Genomic DNA, 24,067 nt, shown 5'->3' on the forward strand with positions numbered 1-24,067 from the left:
GGGGGGGGGAGGACTATAGGAGGGTGGAGGTCAGCGGCGCCAACGTACCGAACATGCCAATCTGGCAGGGCAGGCTGCCGGGGGACAGGGGGGGTTTTCGGTGGTGATGGTGGTGCGTGCGCACGTAGTCCCGCAGGTTGGGGGCGCTACAGGACACCCCCAGCATGGAGGCGCTGAAGAGGCCAGAGCAGTGTGAGCCTGTGTGACATAAGCCAGGTGGGAGGGGGAAAGGGAGGGGAGGTGAGTGTGTTGGGAGGGGAGGGGGAGGAGGAGGGAGGTGCAGGGTGAGCTTTAGTTCATCACACACACACACACACACACACACACACACACGCACGCACACACGCACGCACACACGCACGCACGCACACACGCACACACACACACGCAAGTGCTGCTGTTATTCACAACAGACGGCTGCCATGAATAACTGCATTAAGAAAGGCTGCACGTATGTCAACAAATAAGTTGCCGCTTGTTCCTGGAAACCACGACATGCAAACCGGAGGCGGCCGCGCGCGTGCGCGCAGCACGGTAAGTGCGGAAAAGAAGAAAAAAAAGGCGGTGAAGGAGGAACAAAGTGTGCGCACGAATGAACCCTGCCAGTCGCTCATCTGCGGTTTGAATGGTGGGAAAGTTGATTTGCCCTTGGAAGGGACGAGAGAGGGGTGACCTCAAAATGGAGTCTGCTCCTCACTGGTAGCTATTAAAAGTCTGACGACGTGTGGCCGAGGCCGTCCTCGGTGACACCTGCTGCTCAATTGACCTCCACGGGGCTGGTGACAAAACAAACAAGGTGAACTCTGGTGACAAGACCTGTCGACACAACTTATGATCAACATAACCTCCAATTTAGGTAAGCCTTTGTGCACAATTTGGGGGTGGACAACATACAGCCGCAGTCCAAACTCGCCCCGCTCTTTAATCTGGCCCTTTGAGCATTACATGATCATGAGTCCTGTGACACAAGTCTCGCACTATTTTAGCTATTCTTTTCCTGAAATTGTTTCATTAAAATGTATTCTTTATTTTCATGTATTCATTTCAAATTCATTGTACTGTGTGATTAATTTTTCTCATGAATTGTTTTCAGTGATTTGTTGTAAAAAATAAAAATACTGAGGAAAACAGCACTCTGAAAGATCGTACTTTTAAGCGTGCGCTTTGTAATGCCACACGTAATTCGAATGAAAAGAATAAAACGTTTTGCGCATCAGGATGAATTCACTCCGCTGTTTGGTGTGTGAGATCTGGCCACTGGGGGGCCTGCAAAACGCACTCATGCAGACACTCATGAAGAAGAGTTTCACAATTATGCTAAGTGATTGAGTAAGAAGAAAGAATATATGCCGTGGGCATAATCTTATCCCGTCTGTCTGCTTCGGCTACATCCATTGCTCAGCACTGATGCTATTCATTAGCCCCTCTATGGCATTTTGCCTTGTTTGTTAGCATTACGCTAGCAAACTTAACGTACAACTGCAGACGGGTGACTGGGATGCACATGAGCGTGGCGGCAGTTGTGAAAAAGAGAAAAGGTGTGACAGTTGAAGAGGAAGTTGCTGTGGGCGGATGTTGTGCGCCCCATAAAAACACACGCACAGGCAACGGCGACGGCAACGCACACACGACAGAAAGGAGGCGCCCACCTAGGCCGCTGGCTGGTTTGATCTCGGGCGACTGGCGCGAGCCCGAAGGGAAGAGTCGGTGCGACGTGCAGCCTTTGGACGACTGGGTGGGCGAGGTCTCAGAGAGGACCTGAGCGGCGTTAACACCGACACGTGACTCGAGGGACCCACTTGACAGAAACGTACTGCAAGTGGCAGGCGGACAACACGGAGGGAAGGGGGGGCGGAAAAAAAAAAAAAAGGCATCTACGCAAATGACTTTACCTCCATGGAGCCCGTCTTGCGGTTGCGAATCATGGGCGGGCGTCTCAGGATGTTGATGGGCTCGGACACAAGAAGTGCCTGGTCCGTTTGGTCCTGAGAGAGATCCTCCAGGCTGCCCTGGTTGGGCTTTTTGTCCTGATTCTGATTGGTCAAACAACAACGATTGCCAATGCAATCATTCTGTCCGCCACGTTGGTGAACGCACCTCTGAAGAGGCCGGCCGGAAGCCGAAGCCCAGCGGCACGTTTTCCTCGTCCTCGCAGCCTTTGACCCCCGGGCTGAAGTGCAGCTCCACGTGGAAACGCTCCTCCGAAGAGGGCTCCTGCGGACACGCCCCCGCCGTGTGAAACGGAACCAGGACAACCAGAAGAGCAACCGGACAGCAACGAGTCAAAGTGTCCGTTTCGTGACGGCGCCCGTCGCGGCGGCCTTGCAGTCGCCAGATGACGGAGAGAATATCAGCAATCAATCACCTTGTTGTTGTCTTCGTACAGCATGATGACGATCTGGGTCATGTAGTTGAGCTCAGTCACGGCGCTCAGGTAGTCCATGGCTTGCTTCCACTGCTGGTCTTTTTCATCCTTGAAAGATTGAAATGCATTCATTTGAAATAAAATGAGTCCGGTTGCTCCACTCTGTGAGCCAACGCAACATTTTAGGAAAGAAATGAGTCGCAGCAAAAGGGTAGAATTTTTCAAAACGAACATTCGTCTTTCGAGCAATATTTTCCAGAAAAATCCCAATCTTACGGCTCATTGAATTGGAATGGTTTCATCACGACCGTAAACGCTCAAGTGAGTCTGATATCGCCACGGACAAAACGTCCTGAATCTAAAAAGTTTTTTTTTTTTTTTTAAACACAGTGTCAAGTTACGGCAAATATAGTGATCGTTACCCTCCACCTGTGAGGCCGTATTTTAAGACATGATGGGTTTTTTTTGTGTGTGTGTGTGTGTGTGTGTGTGTGTGTGTGTGTGTGTGTGTGTGTGTGTGCCGAAGTGTGGAGTCCATTCTCTACTCAACACAGTCAGACTTTTGAAATGCTTCCCTTCATAGCGAATATTGCCTGAACCGTAACGGCTAATGCGCAGAAGGTGATCGAAATGAGCATGATTTGACGCTGGCCTGTGTGCCATTCTAGCTCGGCTCATCCACCTGAAAACGCCTTCCGCGCTGTTGCTTTGATATTAATGCATTTTGGAGTGACACGAGAAGCTTCAGAAGAGCATTAGAAAAAGTGCATACGTCCAAGAGTCCGCCGTAGCGGAAGACGCTGAGCAGGGAGTGGACGTGGCTCTCGCTGGTGAAGTAGAGGCGCGTGCGGACGTGGCGACCCGGCGACATCACCCCCCGCGAGTACCTGACCAACGACAAAATTGTCACACAGGAGCAAGCCGGTCTTCGTAAACCAGGCCTCCCGGTGCAGATCTCACAGCGGGTGCAGTTTGTTGACGGCTTCGTCCTCGTGCGTCCTCTGCAGGTCCAGCTGGATCTTCTTCATCAGGGGGACGCAGTACGCCTGAGCGATGTCCAGCTTCTCCGCTTTGCTGATGCCGTATTCCTAAAGAAGGGAGGGCCGCTTTAGCGTCGGGAGGACCCAAACAACGGACGTGGAAAACCGAATTGCATTCGCAGGGAGCAGATACTGAGTGTGAACAGGGAGATTCACCGATGTCGGTCGCAAACACACAAAGCGACTTTTGACCTGCGGTATGACGATGTCGGCCAGCGCTCGGGAGAGGCGGAAGAGCTCCAGGGTGTCCGCCAGGTCCAGCGAGGAGTTGTGCTGCGTGTCGTACTTGATGCAGTCGTAGATATCCGGGATCTTACTGATGTCGTAGCGGCCGCTCTTCATGCGGAAATCTCTCTCCAGTTTGGACCAGCGCTGCAGCATCAGCTCCAGCGTCTCGCTGTGGTACAGTTGCAGATCTTGAGGGGAGGAGATTGGGGAGGCTCGCGTCAGTTTGTGGAGGCTGCAGTTTATTTCGCTTCAAGCCCTTTTGAATATGCGTAGCTAAATAATCATACCCCCCCCTCACACCCCAGGAAAAAAGAAAATGGCGGCAGCGAACTTCACATCGAGCACTAGATAGCCAACAATTCTTTTTAAAAAAAAAGATGCCAGTTGAGGTTTTCTATTCTATTATAACTACCACAAAGCAGAGAGAATAAAATATTACGTACTGAAGCAAATGGTATAACCTTGCCGATAGCTTAACGCTAACACATAACGTGAACCCATTGAAAGAAACTAGCATTGAAATCGCAGCACTTATAAACCTTGAAATCACAAATACTTGAACACAAACGGTTGCAAAATATGCAGACAGAGCATTGACTGTGCTCACAAATGTTTATCCATTGCAAAAAAACAAAAAACAACATTATGGCAGCTTAGTTTTAGTTTCATCAAATCGTCATCGAGGACAGGACAGTATGTCTGTATGTAGTACAGTGCCCCCTGGTGGTCATGGCTCATACATCAGAAGGTGACGCAATGTCCATCGAATTGAAGCAAAAAAAAAAAACTGGCAAAAACTCTTTCTATTCCCGTGATTAATGTCATTTCCGTAGGTTTTCAGAAATTACGATATAGAGTGCTATTTTTCTTCTTAAAGAACACAACCTTTTCTTTTTTTGTTTGTTGGCTTTCTTTGGGAGGCTGGAATGGGTTCATGGCCTCCGATATAGCGGCGTGCGTTCACGCAGGTACCTGAAGACTTGGGATCCTCCAGTCGTTTGCGAATTTGTGAGGTGAGGCTCTGGATGAGAGCGTACACTTTGTCGCAGGTTTTGACCGGGTTCTGGATGACTTTCATGGAGTTCACCAGCGATGGGCTGCTTGTTGGCGCGAGCTGTGATCCAGCGTAAAAAGAAAAAAAAAAAAAGGGGGGGGACAGATTGACCTCCCTACACCAAAACAACAAGCCCATCAAATGAAGTCCCCGGTCACCTTCTGATAGTCGTCTCGTGAGAACTCCTGGTCCTTCTGCATGATCTCGTGCAGCCTGGCTTTCACCTTCTGCTGGCAGTCGGTCAACGAGTCGCTGTCACTGTCGAGCAGCCCGTTCATGTTGGCGCTCTTCACCATCTGCACCAAAATCGGCGTCAGCTCCCCTTCGAGAGCCAAGAGGCCCTGCGGAGAAAGCAGACAAAAGCCCAAGATGGACGCGCCGCATGGGGCGAACGTGTTCTTCTGGATGTCATTTCGGTGACGACGAGCGACCTTGGCAAACGCCGCCGCCGTCATCTGCACCCGGCCTTCGTCGGAGGCGTAGATCTTCAGGTCGTGGCGGTAAGTGCTGTGCAGGCGGAGGAGGCCGCAGCCCGGGAAGCCGGCGTAGTCGCCTGGAGGGTTGCGCATCGTGTGAAGTCTCGCGTTTAAACTTGGTGACATTTGAAACATGCTGAGAGAAAATAACAAAGCTGTTCTGATTGCACCCACCCAGGAACAGCAATAAAGGACGCAGTGCCTGAGGCAGCCTCACTTTCATTTCAAATGTCTCGTGACTTTTTTTTTTTTTCAATGCTTGCCATTTGGCATAGCGGCGAAATGGTGCGGTTCAAAGCATCAACACATTGAAATGAAAGTGAGTAAATCTAAAATCCCGAAATGAAAGAAGCCAGCCACCGCGCGGATTGTTTCAATGATGGCGAGAGTCAGGCAATACCGGGTGCTAAAATATTTGTGTTAATGGTGCTCAAGGTGACGAAAGCATCGTAGTGCCGGATATCAAATCGCACCGCTGCTTCGGGCATTTTCTTGCAGACGTACGACGTATCCTTGACAAAGTGCGAGACAACTTGTTCTGCTCACAGCTCCAGACTCAAATAGAGTGGATGCGGCATGGGGTGATGCAGTGGTTAGGGATGACGTGAAACGGGGCCCGCATCAGGCTGGCCGTGAGTTAATCTACGGTGTCCTGTAGGGCTGCAACGATGAATCGAATCATTAAAATCATTCCACCACGAACAAAAGCCGAAGCAAAATCACTGCCGCCGATGAAGGCATCGTAATGCACCCCGAGGACAGACACACCTACCAACCGCTATTTTTATGCTCATTCGTTGACGCCCACGTCACTCACCAGGCCAGGCAGCATCTTTTCATGCCGTACATTCAAAGTCACAGAAAACGCAGTCTTGAACACAAACAGGACGGCGACCCCAAACGCACAATCATGACAACAGCGGAACCTCTCGTGCAGATTTTGCCGGTTAATTATGCAACATCAATTTGTATCCAATGAGTCAATGGCATGATTGGTTGAATGACGGCTGCAGGCCGACTTGAGAAACGGTGTCGGTAAAGTGAGCCAAGTATCCTGTGAGGCGGGGATGCGGGGGAGGTTGCACTCAAACCTGAGCGTTCGGAGATCCCCTTCCGCAATTTCCAATACCGACCGACTTGTTTGTTGCTTTAAGTGCCCGGTTGTCGCAGACCCCGGTGACGGAACAACCACGGCAACAACAACAATCCACAGCAATCTGCGAGCGGGACGATTAGTGAGGCGTATTCAAATCACGACAGCCAAACCAATTAGTGGACAGAAGGTGAGCGAGACGAGGAGGAGCGGCGCGACCCGGGTCGCCCGTCTCTTACCAAAATCAATAGGGGACTCGCAGCCGAGGGCCCGGCGGCGACCGGCTAGTAGTTTACACAGTGCAAAGACCGGTGAGAAGAGAAGAGCAGAGTTAATCGGCAACACTTGCAGAAGGGGGAAAAGGGGGGAGAGAAAAGTACGGAATGTGTGGACTGTGAGCAGCGCTTGGAGGTTGTCGGTGCGCGTGCTTTCAGATTCGCATGCACGAATACAGTGGAGAGCCCACGAAAAAGGCAGCTGTGCTGAAAGGAAGAAGGGATTGTTTTTCATGTTGTGGAAGTGAAAGGTAAGAACTGAATGTTAACTTGTCAGACCGGATGGTGAGGAGGAGAAACTGTTTGGGAAATCAGCAAGTCCTTTTGGAGGTTGTTGTTTTGTTTTTTTTTTTTTACATTTGAACACTCTTTCACATGGATGAGTTGGCGTTAGTTCCGGTTGGTATTTGTTGGTCTCCCAACGGGGCTGTCATCACTTCTCACTCAATTTGGATTTTCTTCCAGTTTTCATCCCATGTTAAAATTGATTTTTTTTTTTTCTAAAGTGTATCTCACAAGGAAAACACAGACTGGTATACGCACGGCCCCATTCAATTTCTTTTGTTGTAATTAAAAAAATGACTGTGCTGACTGGTCAATGGTATCGTAAATGATTTTGGAAATTCTTGCCGCTTCTTCCTGATGCGTAGTTTGAACAATGAGATCCCTACGATGCTTTCTGCGGACCTTCTGGTCTAAGACGAGACTTCCAAAAATGTCAGGAGAAGTCAAGTACTGCAGAACAGCTGAAATCTGATTCGGGGTGCTCAAAGCTTCAATGCGATTGGTTCATTCTTAAAGGGTGTGCACACTTGTGCAACTGCATTATGTCAGTGGTTTATTTTTTGACTTCCCCGTGCGAAATTATTCCATCTTTTCTATTTTCATTGTAGATGTCACATTCAAGGTGGACAAAGTGTTGAAATAATTTATCTGGATCTCTTTTTTTTTTTTTTTTTTAAATATGACAAAAATCAGAAATTTGAATAGGAGTGTGTGGTAAAATAAAAAGATTGTGACAGCATCCTGTGCGACGTCCAAAAAACTTCCCGGACAACGAGAAATGCTTTCAGTGGTTGGGTTCCCCAACTGACGCAAGTGAAAGTACCCTTAACGTGGCGCAGATTTGAAAACCTCTTTGGCACTGAGATCCAATAAAATGGGTGCAGATGCAGCGACAGGCTTGGAAAACGCCGTCTTTTTCCAGGCAGTGTGGAAGGGGGCTCAAGTGTGCGCGCGTTTGGCCCGTACCTTGTCCTCCGGGGTACATGCAGCGAAAGGCTCTGCCCAGCTCCTCGGCCTGAACCCGGCCAGCGGGCGTCAGCTCGCCGCCCCACTTGAGGACCAGCAGCAGAGACGGAGCCTCCCTCTTGGAGTCTGAACAACAAACGGCATTCAGGATTTTTGGGGAGATTCCATTTCGGGCCCGTTTGTGTTTCCGCAAATATTTGCCGCCATACACTGTGTGATGTGTTCGCGGCGAACAGTGAGCTCAGCTCTCGGCGCGTCAAACAAAAATAGACGGCAAAGCCTCATAAAAGAGCCGCTGTTTATGTGATAAGTGTCGCTTTGGGTTCCCTCTGACAAGCAGCAGGAACCTTGTAAGGTTCTTTTCATGTCCCATTTGCACGACGTTTCACCGTACTTGTAAACGGACTGGCGATGTAAATAAACACACCGCGCCTTTGCACGCCACAACGTCTTTAATCTGACATGAGGCCACTTCCATTCCTTATCGGAGGCTGTCACGGATTTTAGCTGCGCAACATTAGCGATTTAAGCTCTTCTTACGCGCTCACATATTACGATTGCAACATTAATATTGGCCAACGTTACCTTCCTCTTCGCTGGAGGCTTTCGGCTGTCCGTTGCGCAAGTACGTCAACTGGACTTTCCTGTTGATACCTGAGAAATGACCGTACCTGGAGGAATAAACACACACACGCACGCACACACACACACACACACGCACACACCCACACACACACACACACACGCACACACCCACACACACACACACACACGCACACACCCACACACACACACACACACGCACACACCCACACACACACACACACACGCACACACCCACACACACACACACACACGCACACACCCACACACACACACACACACGCACACACCCACACACACACACACACACGCACACACCCACACACACACACACACACGCACACACCCACACACACACACACACACGCACACACCCACACACACACACACACACGCACACACCCACACACACACACACACACGCACACACCCACACACACACACACACACGCACACACCCACACACACACACACACACGCACACACCCACACACACACACACACACGCACACACCCACACACACACACACACACGCACACACCCACACACACACACACACACGCACACACCCACACACACACACACACACGCACACACCCACACACACACACACACACGCACACACCCACACACACACACACACACGCACACACCCACACACACACACACACACGCACACACCCACACACACACACACACACGCACACACCCACACACACACACACACACGCACACACCCACACACACACACACACACGCACACACCCACACACACACACACACACGCACACACCCACACACACACACACACACGCACACACCCACACACACACACACACACAAGCAGAGGCAGGGAGAGCAGGCAAAACAGCGTCATGTGCGCATCTGGCAGGCGGGCACGCGCGGGCGGGTATCACGCGTGCGCATACAGTCAATCAAATTAGTTGTAAATTTGATTTGGCCAAACACACACGAAGCATTCCGGTGACCTTCAAAAGTGCACCTGTGGCACGGTGTTGTGTTCACCGTCAAATTAGGCTGCAGACCAATGAGTCCATAGTTCTCTCGGATCAAACGGGCAGGCAGCTGCCTCGGCGGGCGCGGGGCTTAAAACAAAAGCCTCTGGCGGGTGGCCCGCGTGACACACATGGCAGGCTGTCAGAAGAGCTGTGAGTGCTCCATGGCACCTATTAGCCGTGTCAAACTAAAGCAAACTTGTTTGAAAGTCGCTGCTATCGGGGTCACGTGGAGCAAAAAGTTGAAAGTGGGGAAGATTGAAAAGGTGGAGCGTGTTGAACTGAATCTGACATGATTTTTGATGTTGCACCTTGGTGAAGTGAAAGCTCTGAATTTCCCAAAAAACAAAATAGAGTACTCGAGTACTTATACTCATCCTTAGTCTCGAAAAAAATACATCTCATATCATTGCATCTCTGACTTTTGGTCCAGACAATGAATCAGGTTCGCTGCTGGGCTAAGGTGGCGTGCATGTTTATCACCCCCCCCACCCACAACCAGACCTTTAGACTAAGTCATGAAGTGGCATAAAAGCTGCCTTTCATTTTTGCAGTCAGTCAGTTTTGGACCTTTGGTTTGTGCCACGTCGATAATCATAACGAAGATAACTTGAGACGAACGACGGACATGAGCTGATTAAGGAGGCCCGCATGCACACGCAGCAACACCGCACGCATTGTCGATTTACACACATCCGCACTTGGCTGCGCGTGTCCTGTGGCTGCTTTTATGTGTGTCCTGTTAAAGGCGAGAACGTGATATGGAATTAATGGAGGTGACACGCCAATGGCTGAGCAAAATATTAGAAAACAGTCCCCCAGTATGCGAGCAATGTTCAAGGAGGAGACGGGCTCCTAATATTTCGCATGTCAGGTGGGCTAAAGGAGGGACGTAAATCTGCAACTTTTGGGGGAGGGGAGAAAAAAAAAAAAAACAAGAACAACCACCAAATGAAAAGGGAGAGTGTGCGTACTGGGTGTCAATCAAGCTGGATTCCCTTTTGGAAAGGAGAGAGAAGGAGGGATGGGCAGAGGAGGGAAGAGAATGAATGAACGTCAGACAGAAAATGAGTGAATTGAGGATGAAGCTGGAGAACGATGGACAGCCTTCAGTGCAGCAAGGATTTGGACATGAGTGGATGATGATGATGGCACGAGTGCGGCGGAGACTTTCGTGTGCGTATGTGTCAAGGTTATTTACAGTTCACGAAAACGAGATCACTCAAACCAAAATTGGAAAAAAAAAGAAATGAATGAAAGGGATTTATGAAATTAATTCAAACTAGCAACAATTATATAAAAAATAAAAATGAAAATCCAGAACCATGACAACCCTGTTGTGAGCGAATGTGTGTGTGTGTGTGTGTGTGTGTGTGTGTGTGTGTGTGTGTGTGTGTGTGTGTGTGTGTGTGTGTGTGCGCGTGTGCGTTCTCACATCTCCAGGACGGTCTTGAGTTGCTCCAGTTTGGACTTCTTCTCCTCAATTTCACAGTCGTTATGTTGTCCAAGTTCAAGCAGCAGCAAACGAGCGATGTCCAGCACTTCCTGGAAAAAGGCAGCCTGTTCGTTCGCAGTTTTCGACAGTTTTCTCCTTTTTGCAAATACGCAGTAATAACGTGATTAAATGGAATGCAAAGAACGGCGCAGTTTGAGTAGTAAGCTGCAACAATAGTCTTTTTTTTCCCAAAGAGGATAAAGAAGATGTACATGTGACTGGCAAATTGTCTGTCTACGTGTGTTGCTGCGTGCTTTATGCTCAAATATCAAAGAGTTTGAAGAGAGCCACTGGCTTCGTTTTTGCAGAATTGTCCTCTATCTGCTGTTTGTTTTGAAGTCTTTATCGCCCGCGGCAGAGGTTTTAGCCCGCAACAAAAGCCTTCCCCCCCAAAAACAATTTTTTTTTTAAATTGGCCAAATGACATCTCGTAACTGTCGAGATGCCGCAGTGGAGGTTGTTAATGGTTAAGGAAAAGAGTTGCAGCTCACCTGAAGCTGTTTTGGTTTTTTCAGCTTGAGCTTTCCTGACTTGTAACCGCCGCACTTCTCAAACAACTCAAAGAATCTGTGAGGGGTCAGACAGAAGAATACGGAAAGATTGATCTTGCGATGGTAGGTTAAGTAATAAAAAAAAAAAAAAAAAAAAAGTGAGCTGGTCTGTGTGTTCAACACGTACAGAGGATGTCGAACCTCCATTTTCATTTTCTGCTTTGGTGTGCGGTCGCCATGGCGAATAATGGCGATAACGCAGCGCAGCTCCATCCTGTGTCATGAGGAAATGAAGTTAAATGAGGCGCAATAAGCACACCGCTTCATGCCAAAAAACAGCCCAGCAAAACAACTAACGGTCGGCCTGTTTTGAACAAGAGCACGTCAGAACTACACAAACACACAAAACCAAGTTGTGTCTTTTAAAAATCAAAAGGATGAAACCTAATTCTGGACAGCTGGGAGAAACTCTCTTACAAGAGATAATTCACTTGGCAAAACATTGCACAGTGCACAAAACTCAAAACAAAAGTACCTCTTTCTCATTTTCAGTGAGATTACAGTTACATCTGTTTACCTTGCCGTATATTCACGACCACACGGTGCACCGTATTAAAAGGCCTAGCGTCAGTTACGGGCGCTATTTCCGTATTGAACACATTCACAAGACGCATTGTTTTATCGGACGCAGGCATGGTAGCTTAAAAAAATACGCGAGCACGCATGCACACTAGCGTATGTTTTTACGAAGGCAGCAGGAGCAAAACTGAGTGTGGTTGTATTTTATTAGAAGTATTTAACAATGTACTCATGTCATTTTTGGGATTAAACTGTGCTTTGCTAGCGCGTCTCTTCTTTGGTGCCGTTTTCTGGATGTTATTCCACATAGCTGCACCTACTGGGGGCATGCCTTTCACGTCCTCTTTCAAGCCCACCCTTCCCACTTTACCGTCCGCCTTTCCGTGATATAAGCAGAACCTTTGGAGAAAAGGTTTTTAAGTGCGCCTTTCAGGTGTGAAAATACAGTAATAAACTCAAGAAAGAGGAGAAATACATTTCTTAAAAAAAAAAAAAAAAAATTGTATATTATTTGGGGACATTTATTGGCTCTGTATGGGAGCATAAATAAATTGGGGGGGAAAAAATACACATTACATGTCCAATATCTTAATGAACAATAATTTCCCCCTTCTTGTCCCAAACTATTTTGAGCCTGATTGTTTCTACGTACATGGTTCCTGAGGTTGTGGGCACAATGGGGATGTCTTCGGCCTCCATCGGAATGGACCAGGGAATGTGGAACTGGGGGGCCAACTCTCTCATCACCATGTTTCTGTCGAGGAGTGGGAAAAAAAAAAAAAAAAAAAAAAACATGACTGAATGACAGCTGACAGCTGCCAGCCAATTAAGCTTTCATTATATTTGCACACGGCTTTGTTTTGCGGCTGCCAAGGAATCCTTTTTTTCTAAGCGCCTCGGGGCTCCCCTTCACACACACGCGGCGGTTTCCGTTGACACCATCGCGGATGTCGTCGTCACGTTTCCGAGTGCGCTTGGAGTGACGGCGTGATAAATCAGAAGTGCAACTGAGCCGCAAAGCTGTCAGCAAGTTCCGCGAATGAATTACGGCAGACTTACTGCAAGGCTTGAAAAAAAAAAAAAAAAGGCACTCGGCATCTTTGATATCAGCCTAGGGCGGGAAAGAAGTGAACTGGAGAAAAAAAAAAAAAACATCACCGCAATTAGTTGTTAATGATACATGTATTTGAGGGAGGAATTGTTTGTCTTGAGTGGCATCTATCATGGAAACTAACATGAATCATTTGTTTATATTTGAGGAAAACATTTGAAGCATGTGCGACCGATATTCAAATTAAGTAAATCCAAAGGATTTTTTTTCCCCCACTGATGAGTGACGGCCACAATTGGTTTAAATTAAAGGATCAGACAGCGTAAAATTCATTTTCCAGCATTCAATTAGTCAGTGTGTGTAAAGAATAAAAGTGAAAATATCAATGATTCCTTGAAAAAAAAAAAAAGGTTAAAGCCAATCAAGCATCAAAATGATGATGACAACCTGTACGCTGAAAAAAATGGTGTGTTGTATTTACTCCATTTTACTTTGTCAAGAGGCGGCACACAATCAAATCATCATCATCATCTGAATTTAGATTTTTTTAAGCGGATGGATTGTCCAATTAAAAAAAACAAAAAAAAATCTCTGGATGCAGATGGTTTTATTTTTTCATGCAACCACTTGACAAAATAAAATGGAGCAAATTCAACACACCATTTTTTTTCAGTGGATACTGCCATCACTGGACATTCGGGAGCACTTCACGTGATACCTGCGACTTACAACGAGCTGTAAACAAGACTGCTCATTTTGGACTTGTTTCTTGGACCGTTGTGCCATAAAAACGCCCTATGGTGTCGTCAAGTGCTCCTGTAATTTAGGTGGCACTCCTCGCCGTCGGGTTTCATGTTCTTCCCGTTCCTTCAAGTTAATTCCACACCGATGTCTATCCGTGAAAATCAATACAGTCTTTGTTCTGACACGGAGACCGTTGCGTGGAGAATTTATTGCGGCTCACTGCATTTGTGTCGATTTGTCAAGCAGGCGATTTGTTTGCTTTGACCGCCCCGGGGAGACTCACCCGAGCACCTTGGCACAGTCGTCGTAATACTTCATGGAGTTTTTGACGAAGCTGAAGCCGTTGACGTCGCACACAAACGAGTGGCCGTTGGCTCGGAGCAGGTCGAAGCCGCAGACCGTTTGCTGGCACACACAAAAAAGGTTAACGAACCGTTCGAGAGCCAGACAAAAAAAAAAAAAAAAAAGGCAGAAATCGAGCAGGTCGCGAAGCAGGAGGAATCCTGTCGGTTACTTTAAAGGCCAGGCAGACTTTCCGGGCGACCAGCTTCTCCATGGCGGTCAGCATGACGGGGTATCGGATCTCCTTCCCTTCGCTGTCTCGCTCCACTTTGCCGTCCAGCGCGGGAGACTTCCGGGCCTCCGCGTGGGCGTAATCCGGACCCACCGTGTACACCTGACCGACAACATTCATAAAGATGGAATTTGTTTCTGCGGACAGCGCAAAAAAAACAACAAAAAATCATCACAGACAGTGCACATGAAGCGCCAGGGTACCTTCACGTCAGTCCCGTCTGTGGGCATGAACTCCTCGTAGATGTACGACCCCGTCTTCCGAACGCTGCTCTCCGGGGAATATACGCTGCTGCGACTGCCGATCTTTATGCAGAAGGTAATGCGAGGGAAAGCAAACAAACAAAAAATGGCTTGCTGTCATCCTGATACGTGTTAATCAAGTTCGAAGCGTCAACCCAAACTCCTTGCCAGTGATTCCCCCTTGCGGATTTCTACAGGCAGCATGAAAGACTTTGGTTGACGATGCAGGAAAGCAGGAGAGGTGTTCTAATCCAAGTTGGCATAGTTCACAAAAACTAATGAAATAGCTCATTCTAAAATTGGAGGAAAACGTTTCATGAAGAAAATAAAATTAGCATCTTTTAAAAGAACGAAAATTGATTGAAACTACATTGAAAGTTGACAAAATGAACTAAAAGTAACAACAAACATGTCTTTTGTTTTCATCTTTGTCAATTAATTTCCTAAATGAGCTTCCGGAAGAAGTTGAACGGTTGTTTGGGAAGTGTTGTTTACTTTTTTATATAATACTTATTGTGATTTTTTTTTTTTTTTGCATTCAAATACTCCATATATATTTAAAAAAAAAAAAATAAAAAAAAAAAACTAAACCGATACTAAAACTATTACAAGCTAAACATGTCAAAAAAATAGAAGCTAATAAAAAGTAACAAACCCACTTGTAAAGGGTATTAAAACTAGCTGACAAAAGCAAAACAAAAATGAACGACAATGACAAAATCCCAAACTATGGCAACCCAAATTGACCGTTTCCGGCATACAATTCACGATTCAAGTGCCTTCATTTTGCCATTTTTGTGGGTTCCCAGGGGTTATGACTGATGACCTTTGTCTTGTTGAATAAATCGCACCGATTAACAGTAAGCGGCGTCGGTACTTCTTCCGAACGCGATGCGAAGCGTTGAATCCAAGCCTGCTTCATGGCGCCTTGGGATTTTACCTTTCGAAAAAGCCTCTGGCTGCCGCCGCCCGCGGACGTTGGGTAGTAGATGTAGACGTTGTGGTCTTCGGCGCACACGGGCTTCTCCACAAAAGGTTTGGGGAACACCTCCCCGTTCACCTCCACGTGGTCCTCCGCCTCCACCAGGTTGCACTCTTGACACGCGTACGCTTTCAACAACCATTTACAATGATGTTCATTCCTACCCCCACCCCCTGAATGTTTACCTTCCGGATTGTCCGGGTCTCGCTTGAGCACACCATATCGAGGTAGCTCGATGCCCTCTTCTTGAAGGATGCGATACACTTCCCTCCTGTGGTAGCAGGCAAGCGTACGGAAAGTGACATCCTCATTTTTATTTATTTATTTTGTGCATGCAAATACGTCCTGTTTTTCTACTTTTTTCCCTCCAAATTTTGCTGCTGTAAATTGTTAATTTCTCCATTGTGGGACAAATGAAGGTTTTCTTATCTTATCTTGACGTTTGTGTGCGTGCGCACGTGTGTACCTGTCCTGTATGAAATACTGCATGTTGAGGTCATTGATGAGCAGTGGATTCCTGAGTTGAGCGTATTCCACAGCTTTGTCCAGCGGAAAACCTGCACAACGATGCGCACCCACAAAAAAAAATAAATACATAAATAAAATAAAATTTTCAAAGTTTGATCCATTGGCATTTTTTTTTGTATTTTGTTATTCCAGCCTCGGTGAATTAGATGGCATTAACAGCATGGCACTGGCGCGTCTGCAATGAGTAAGTGCACTAAAAATGACACAAAATGGTCATCACCCTCCCATGATATATTGTGACTCAACAAACAAACAAACAAACACACACACACACACACACGCACGCACACACAGATGATTTGCTTGACTTTTTAATGAGAAGTACGAATTAATACACGTGTCTGAAGATTTTAACTTTTATTTATTACTTTATTAGAATAATTGGCTGTGTTATAAAAGCACTTTTTTTCGCGACTTAGAACAACTGTTAAAAAATAATTGATGTATTATTTCTTTTCCGTGACCCGGTGATCAAGTGGTTAGTGCGTCAACTTCACAGTGCAGAGGTTGTGGGTTCGATTTCACTCTAAATTGTCCCTAGGTGTGAGTGTGAGCGCGGATGGTCCTTTGTCTCTGTGTGCCCTGCGATTGGCTGGCAACCGGTTCAGGGTGTCCCCCGTCCACTGCCCAAAGACAGCTGGAATAGACTCCAGCACCCCCCGCGACCCTTGTGAGGATAAAGCGGAGCGGAAAATGGATGGCTGGATAAATATTTATTTTCTTTAATTTATGACATTTAGTTGAGTGCAATATACTGATGTCTTGTGGGCGCTATATCATAATGTAGTAACATTTGCTATGTGATTAAGTGAAACCGGACAATAAATTGAGTGATTAAGAGCCCAAAGTAAATATTGGCTCATATCTAAACCTTCTGCCTCTGCTATTGTTGGAACCTTAAATCTCTGGATATAACTTTGGAGAAAAAAAAAAAAAGTACGGGACTGATGCGACTGCTACCTTTGGAGTGAAAGGAGATGAGGCAGTCGCACAGCGGCCATTTGTCCACGGGCTCCTCCAGGATGACGTCCTCGGGAAAGATGACCACCTCGATGTAGTCAAACTTGCAGAGGCGCTCCAAGATATGAGTCATGGGCTTGGACTTGGACTTCTTCATCATGCAGCAGATGCCCACCACAATCTGCCGCTCGGATGGCTGACGGGAAGGAAAGCGACAAGCTCGTAAAAAAAAAAAAAATGGCCGAGGAGCACGCTAACAGTAAACTGCGCTACGGGAATGCCAAAAAGGTGATTGGGAATCAACTCAATTTAGACTACTGGCCAACTTGGCCATCTTGGTTCGACAGAAATACAGCTACCCAATTATTATTCTTTTTTTAAAAATCAATAATCAACAAGTTATCCCATAGAATATTCACAGAAAATGATTGCGGTACTCATATCTGTTGTCCCATTTCGAGTGGCAATCCTTGCCTTCAGACTGACCGAGTCGTCGTCTTCGTCCTCCCTGCCTTCTTCTCGGAAGATGTCGATCTTTACGTCCGCCTCCATTGGCTGCATGGCGGGCTCGTCGTCGTCGGAGCAGACTTCTCCGCCGCCGCGCTCCGGACCATCCCCGGCGTCCGGCCGCCGTCCGGCACAGGTTTCGGACATCAGGTGTGTGGCATGTCCAGCTCGGGATTAAGTTGCGATTCCCAGATTCGGCCGCAGGAGATATCGGTCGCACTTTCTGAGGAACTTGGTGTTCTTGTGACCGAGAGTCTCACCAGTGGGGTTAAAGTGAAGAGGTAGAAACCCCGACTTGGTCTGCTCGTGTCAGGACAGCGGCAAAGTTGCGGCCCCGGAGTACAACATGATGCAGTTCCTCACCGGGTCAACTTGACCATGCGCCGATGCAGAGCATTGTTCTTTCGCCCCTGGCGACACAAAAAAGCAAAAAGCAACTTTACTGTGCGAGATAGTCGCGTTACCACATCTATTAATGCCTGAGAAACCTCAATTACGCAACAGGAGGAAAAAAAAAAAGGAGCACGTTCGCAAAAGTTATGCGCCACTGACAACGTGACGGTGTGAAAGAATCCCTGCTGCAGACAAATATTTGCCGAGAAACGCACTGACAAGTGAATCGACACAACTCCTGCAACACTTTTATTCCAGCTCGACTTCTGTGTTGACACTTTATGTGCAGTTTGGATGTACATTTTAATTGTATGTAGTGATATAGTGAAATAGTCACTGACAAAAAAACAAAACCAAACTGATAAAGGCACAATATTAGAAATGGGCACTCCAATCCAAAGTTAGAATTTTTGGTTTTAGCGTTTTCATTTTAATTAGCTTTTATTTATTTGTTGTGACTTTTAAATTTCAAATTAAATTAGATATATTTTTAATTCAGGTAGTTTTAATTAGAATTTAGAACAGGTTTGTTGAGTTTTATTAGTTTTAGTATTAGGTTTTTATTTTGGTTTTAATGGAAGATTTGTCAAGGGCATGAAAAAAAAAAAACGTTGACTGTTTTTTTTTTTTTTAAGCCAAATCACACATGTGAACTTCAGCAAAAAATATAAATAAATAAAAATAAGAATTAAAAAAGGTCCAAGTCTGAGAGAGCCACTCAAAAGGCTGAGTGGACTTGACAAAGCGAACAAGAAGAAATACCTGAAACCGGATTTTGCCCCATGTGACGACTACAATTCAATCTGTCTTTGATCTGCCTGCGAGCCTCGCGGTTGAAACACACGTTAACAGTCCACACACAACACGAACTCCATGACACGGCACTTTCTCTTCCACGTGATTCCCAACTAGCGTGGCGTGAGAGACCATCAGGGTGCCGCGGCAAGTCATCCGATTTCACTCCACTTGTCCAAAACTTCTCACCTACGAATGACAAACTTATCTTTGTTCGTCTATCTCTGCCAGTCATGCATGTGGCGCCTGCACCGGGCCCTTCGCCAAACACAAATACCTTCAGCACCCTGCCTTGAACATGGTGGATCTTCACTCAGCCTAAGTTTCAAAGTCATGGGGTGAGAAAATGGTTTCATCACATTCTGGCAAAATTCACAACGCCTCAATCAAAGCAGCAAATAAAACACCAATTTCGATTCAGTTGTGAGTGCGCACCTGCTGATTGCGCACACTGTGCCTCACCCAAATCCCCCCTCCCCCTCTCACACGCTCTTGTTAACAGTTCAACCTTGGTGGCGGTCCGCCTGTGTTGCGGCATTTCTCCAGTGACATATCTCAAATAATCTCCCGCCGACCTTGGCGCCTATAAATAACCGCGAGACGGGACCTGAGGCGGCCGAGCCAAAAGGGGGAAATTTATACACACAGCGACGCTAACCAAAAGATAAATTAGCCTGGTTTAGCTTTGAGGTGATGACAAGTGGTACTTCAACTAAGAAGAGACCCTTCTTCCTGGGCCGAGCGGAGATCCGGTAAATGTGTACACAAATACCTGGAAGAAGGAGACACTTTAGTGATGCCGCATTTGTGATCTTGACAAACCATCGGAAGTTCTCGACACCCAACAAACTGTTTTGAGCGCGATTCCATTTTATGTCCTGAGCCGCAAATAGCATGGCACTTCCTGTCTGCAAATCAGCGCCTAAATTAGCTCGATGACCACAAACGTTCCCTGGCGTCACTTCAGGTCTGCATTAGCCCCCCAAAAAAATTTGAACGTCTTCACGAGACAACGAAGAATTGACGCATCAGAACAGGAATGTAAAGTGTGGAAGACATTCACTTGCATCCAATATTTAGTCACTTATTTCGAATGCCAGACCTGATCCCCAGTCATCCATCCATTCTGTCTGGCCGCAGGGGAGCTGGCACGAACACGTTTTGTGAATGCAGGCCGAGTACCGGACAAAACCCACGCTAGCACGGCGAGAACACCGACAGGCCGGAGTCGAGATTTGAATCACGAACCTCAGGACTAAAAAGGCAGACGTGCTAACCAGACGGTCCCTGTGCTGCTCGCTTTCAATCACTATAAAACACAAATCAAAGCACAAATACAAGCCGAGTGTCCTAAAAATCATTGTACACTGTTTTTTTTTTGTTTTTTGTTTTTATCCTACTCTTCTCTCTTTTGTGAGGCATCATAAGCAGATGCCAGCACAACGCTGCAGTCTATCTAGTGTGGGACAAGTGCAGTGGATGCTTTGGATACTCATAAAGCTTTACCTGTACTGTCTCATGATCTTCCACTTGAAGCATTTGGCAGCATAAATTGTACCACACATTGAAGCAGTGCGACGGCCATAAACCTCAAACCGGCGTCGAAGCGCAGTCAGGGAGAGAAAAACTTACTGGCAGGCAGCAATTTCGCAATGCTGTTCCAAAGTCAATTAGCGAGCCACGGACAAGGGGACCCGATATACTTATAAAAACGGCGAAGCTGATTCTGTCTAATGATGCTGGCCTCACGGCTGCCCGAATGACACCTGAAAACAAAATGTTAAGAGTATTACCTAGAACATTAAGAGTAAAGTTTGGGACTTTCTCTATCAAAATGAAGAAAAAGAGGTGAGAGAAAAGCAATACAAGAACATGATAAAACACCGCCTCTTCCGAAAAAAAAAAAAAAAAACGTACTCACATCTGACAATTAAAATTATACTTAAACAAAACACCAGAAGACGACGATAAAACCTCCATCCCACCATCGCCCGTTACCTTGAATATGGAATGCAGCAAAGTGCTCCCACAACCAGTTAATGAGATGCCATTAGCTACAGAGTCTGGCGTGAAGTGTAAAATCCTTGTTGGCCAGGGGACAACTGCTTTCAACACAACGGAGCGGTTGAAGTGAGAGTCAGGTGTAAAACTCCACATGACAGCAACACAAAAAATGGCAGAAAAAAAACGCCAGCTTTTTACAAGCGGTGTAAACGAGACTCATAAAAGCCACAAGTGTGTCTTTAACCTTTGAAACAGTCTGTCGAAGGAAGGCCGTGTTGAATTTATGGGACTCTTGATTAGATGAATGAGAGCAACGAGCCCAGTAACGCAAAATAATCGACATGACCGAAGGATACGAAGAATGCTAATGATTCGTTCGGCCGATATCGACGCTACTTATTCTGTCCACGGTCACTTTTCTCACATTTCATATTTGTATTATTTACTGTGGTTTGTTTGTTTTTTTGTTTACTTCCATGTGTCACTGCCTCGTGTTGACACGCTTGTGGAACGTTGGATTCAAATAAAAACACATTTTCATCACAAATCCAAGATGTAATGGCGTTTTCAAACATTTATCCTTCACAGTCTGACATATAGTCTGACATATAGTGATATCGGCACGTCACCATTTTTATTGTGGTTTCGTGTTCTAACAATTAAAAAAAAAAAGAAAGTAATACGGTCGTAAGTTGCACAGTGCAACCCAAGCTATGGTTGAAGTGAGCATTCTTATCGAAGTGAAGGCAGACATTTTGGGCATAGGCCGTTAAACGGAGCTAAACTCGACTGCCAGCACCTCCGCGCCGCGAATGAATGGAGCGTGGGAACTGAAAGCGTTCACAACACAACTTCCTGACTCCCAACTTCACGTCCGTGGGTCTCTTCAGCGGGGCAGCTTGTTCCACGCGCACGGCGGCCACTCAAACGCAATTCGCTCAAACGAATTCGCCGCCGACACTTGGCCACGGGTCGGCTGACAGGACATTGGTTTAAATGAGCGCCACTTACCCGCGAGAAGGTCGTCAAAAGTGTCCCCGCCGCGTCCACTTCCTTGTTTGCTTCCCCACCCCCTCCCCCAGTGAAGTGGACCCGAGGGGAAGCTGGCGAGAAGTTCACGTCCGGTCAACGGCCAGCTAACTACCGCAACAACTGACGCCGACGGACGCAGACATCCTCCCCCTCCGGGAACCTCCAACCAACCCCCTGCGGCTCCCCGCAACCATTACCGGTCTTTGGTGCGCGCCGCCATGGGGGAGAGCGTAGCTGTCCCCGTGACGGTGCTGCCACCTAGCGTCGCGTTTTGGGTCACTGCAACACACGCGACAATCGGTGTGGAGGCCAAGCTTTGGCCCGTGGGCCAAATACGGCCCTCGCGTTCTACGCGGCCCATCATGCCGATTGATATTAAGGCAGTATATTTTTTAATTAAATTATGAATTATTCAAATTCTTATGATTATTGTGCAGCACATGAACGACTGGTCAACAAATCAGATGACTGCTTACCACGGGCGCCTCACAAAGTTTGATGCTGTGCCCTCGCTTTTTTTTTTTTTGTAGAGTGTGCATGTTTAGCAGCTGACATCAGAAGAAATGCAGACTACACTGTGGATTGGTTAGCAGAAGGAATATCCGATACCACTTTTTACAAACCCATACCAGCGCGATGATTCACGATGCCTCAAAATAAAAAAAATTGATTTAACACAGTGGCAAAAAAACTGAATACCTGTACTTTATTTTTTGACCCAGATGGTGATTCACGGACGTGTCAAACTGCAGCAGTATAGCACCAACTACTACTGAGGAGGATGTTTTTTTCGCCTTAAGTATCATAAATAAACCAGTATCGGCCCGATACCGATACCTGGTATTGGTGCTCGTCGATCCTTACTCCGCAGCAGTCAATCACAGGGCATATATGGAGACAGACAGCCTATTCACGCTCACATTTGCACCATCACTGTGTGGGAACTGATGCCGCGCTACCCAAAGAGTGAGGCAAATGTATCATTACACCGTCGGTGATCCATTATTAGTATTATTATCATTATTACATTTCTTAGTTTAAACCTTTTAGCCTTGCAGATACCGTAGCTAACTGTATGAAAGACATCACATTGATGTCCACAATTTCACTTTTTTGCTTCTCTCTGAGTGACATACCCGCACGCCAGCTAGGCGAGCTGGTATGGCTGATCCCAGCCTGGCACGCCGTCTAGAAAGTGCGGTCCCATCATGCAACAGTACATGAGAAGCCAGTCTGTGCCGCCACATAAGGAAGTGAGTGTTCTCAACAAGCCAGTAACGTAAATTCTCCCTCCTTCCTCTTGGTACTCTATCACCGCCTATGCTGCATCCAAATGTGTCCAGGGGAGAAAAAAAAAAAATTAAATATTATGTAACACGTATTAAAATAAAAAAGCAGTATTTCGAATGAAGGCCGTAGTGTTTGCGGGATCCGCTCTCAATCATTGAAGGTCATCGCACCTTCAGACAATCAAATCTTTGTTGTGTTCCTGTGGAGGAAACTAAGGCAAGTGGGCCCCTTTGAAATAAATTACTCAAATGAATGTGCACCGACACGATGATCTTGATAGAAATTCCAATTGAGTCTTTGTCAGACACCTCCAAAATGCTTACTCATACACTTACTGTCAGTACAATGTCTCCGTAATCAATCAGTCCATCCTTCGCCAAGTCCAAAATGTGACCAAAATGTGTCTTATTTGTTAGTTCATAAGCGACGGCACTGCAGAGAGTGGTCAGCACATCCACCCCGATTTCAGAGTTCATGGGTTCGAGTTCCATCTGTGGCCTCCCTTTGCATGTTCTCTACCCAGGACTAGTTGTCACTCAATCACAGTCCGCAAGTACAATGCAGTAGCGTTTAATATTTTAGAACGGCTTTTTTTCAAACGTTTAACAAACATCCAACTTTTCACCCTTGAGTGCAATACATTTTAACCAAATCATAATTTAATTTTTTTTCTTCTGTATTTAAGTGCAGGGTGAGACGAAGTGGCCTCCTGTGCTGCTGTATTTTAGACAAGATTTTGCGAACCGGATAGTCGAGCATTTTTTTTTTAGGTGGTAACTGCTTTAAAAAGTTCAAGATCCACAGCGGACGACCCTTGAAACTCGAACCACGCCACCCGAAATTAATTATTCATTTAACGGGGCACAAAGAGTCTTATCAAATCGAGCATGGAGCGAGTATTCATAGCGTTTTTTTTTTCTTAGTCCTTTAACGGCACTGCATATATTTGGTGAATCCAGACATTTTTTTGTGGGGGTGGCAGCTCCTTCATTTAAATT

General features: G+C 46.5%; 1 protein-coding gene across 15 annotated transcripts in view; it reads right to left on the minus strand.

Moving 5' to 3' along the window:
* Positions 1-21,938, minus strand: part of ppip5k1b (diphosphoinositol pentakisphosphate kinase 1b) — a 28,317-nt gene extending 6,379 nt beyond the window's left edge. For 3 of the 15 annotated variants that reach the window (XM_019873957.1, XM_019873953.1, XM_019873950.1), the window contains exons 1-27: positions 21,759-21,938; positions 17,535-17,965; positions 17,049-17,244; positions 16,027-16,117; positions 15,746-15,831; positions 15,519-15,688; positions 14,540-14,641; positions 14,277-14,438; positions 14,046-14,167; positions 12,620-12,721; positions 11,576-11,662; positions 11,389-11,464; positions 10,838-10,947; positions 8,368-8,453; positions 7,783-7,908; positions 6,496-6,540; positions 5,119-5,240; positions 4,846-5,028; positions 4,606-4,747; positions 3,598-3,821; positions 3,326-3,453; positions 3,138-3,252; positions 2,366-2,473; positions 2,098-2,214; positions 1,893-2,033; positions 1,650-1,758; positions 49-198 (exon numbers count right to left, since the gene is read on the minus strand). In XM_019873957.1, coding sequence (XP_019729516.1) covers positions 49-198; positions 1,650-1,758; positions 1,893-2,033; positions 2,098-2,214; positions 2,366-2,473; positions 3,138-3,252; positions 3,326-3,453; positions 3,598-3,821; positions 4,606-4,747; positions 4,846-5,028; positions 5,119-5,240; positions 6,496-6,540; positions 7,783-7,908; positions 8,368-8,453; positions 10,838-10,947; positions 11,389-11,464; positions 11,576-11,662; positions 12,620-12,721; positions 14,046-14,167; positions 14,277-14,438; positions 14,540-14,641; positions 15,519-15,688; positions 15,746-15,831; positions 16,027-16,117; positions 17,049-17,244; positions 17,535-17,702 — 3,268 coding nt within the window. In that variant the 5' untranslated portion in view covers positions 17,703-17,965; positions 21,759-21,938. Of the gene's footprint in view, positions 1-48; positions 199-1,649; positions 1,759-1,892; positions 2,034-2,097; positions 2,215-2,365; positions 2,474-3,137; positions 3,253-3,325; positions 3,454-3,597; positions 3,822-4,605; positions 4,748-4,845; positions 5,029-5,118; positions 5,241-6,495; positions 6,541-7,782; positions 7,909-8,367; positions 8,454-10,837; positions 10,948-11,388; positions 11,465-11,575; positions 11,663-12,619; positions 12,722-14,045; positions 14,168-14,276; positions 14,439-14,539; positions 14,642-15,518; positions 15,689-15,745; positions 15,832-16,026; positions 16,118-17,048; positions 17,245-17,534; positions 17,966-20,741; positions 20,846-21,758 lie in introns of all 15 variants that reach the window. The other 12 variants (XM_019873954.1, XM_019873952.1, XR_002168692.1 and 9 more) reach the window with 8 other exon arrangements.
* Positions 21,939-24,067: the final 2,129 nt, after the last annotated feature.

The sequence above is a fragment of the Hippocampus comes genome, unplaced genomic scaffold (genome assembly GCF_001891065.2).
Source record: "Hippocampus comes isolate QL1 unplaced genomic scaffold, H_comes_QL1_v1.1 scaffold298, whole genome shotgun sequence".
NCBI lineage: Eukaryota > Metazoa > Chordata > Actinopteri > Syngnathiformes > Syngnathidae > Hippocampus > Hippocampus comes.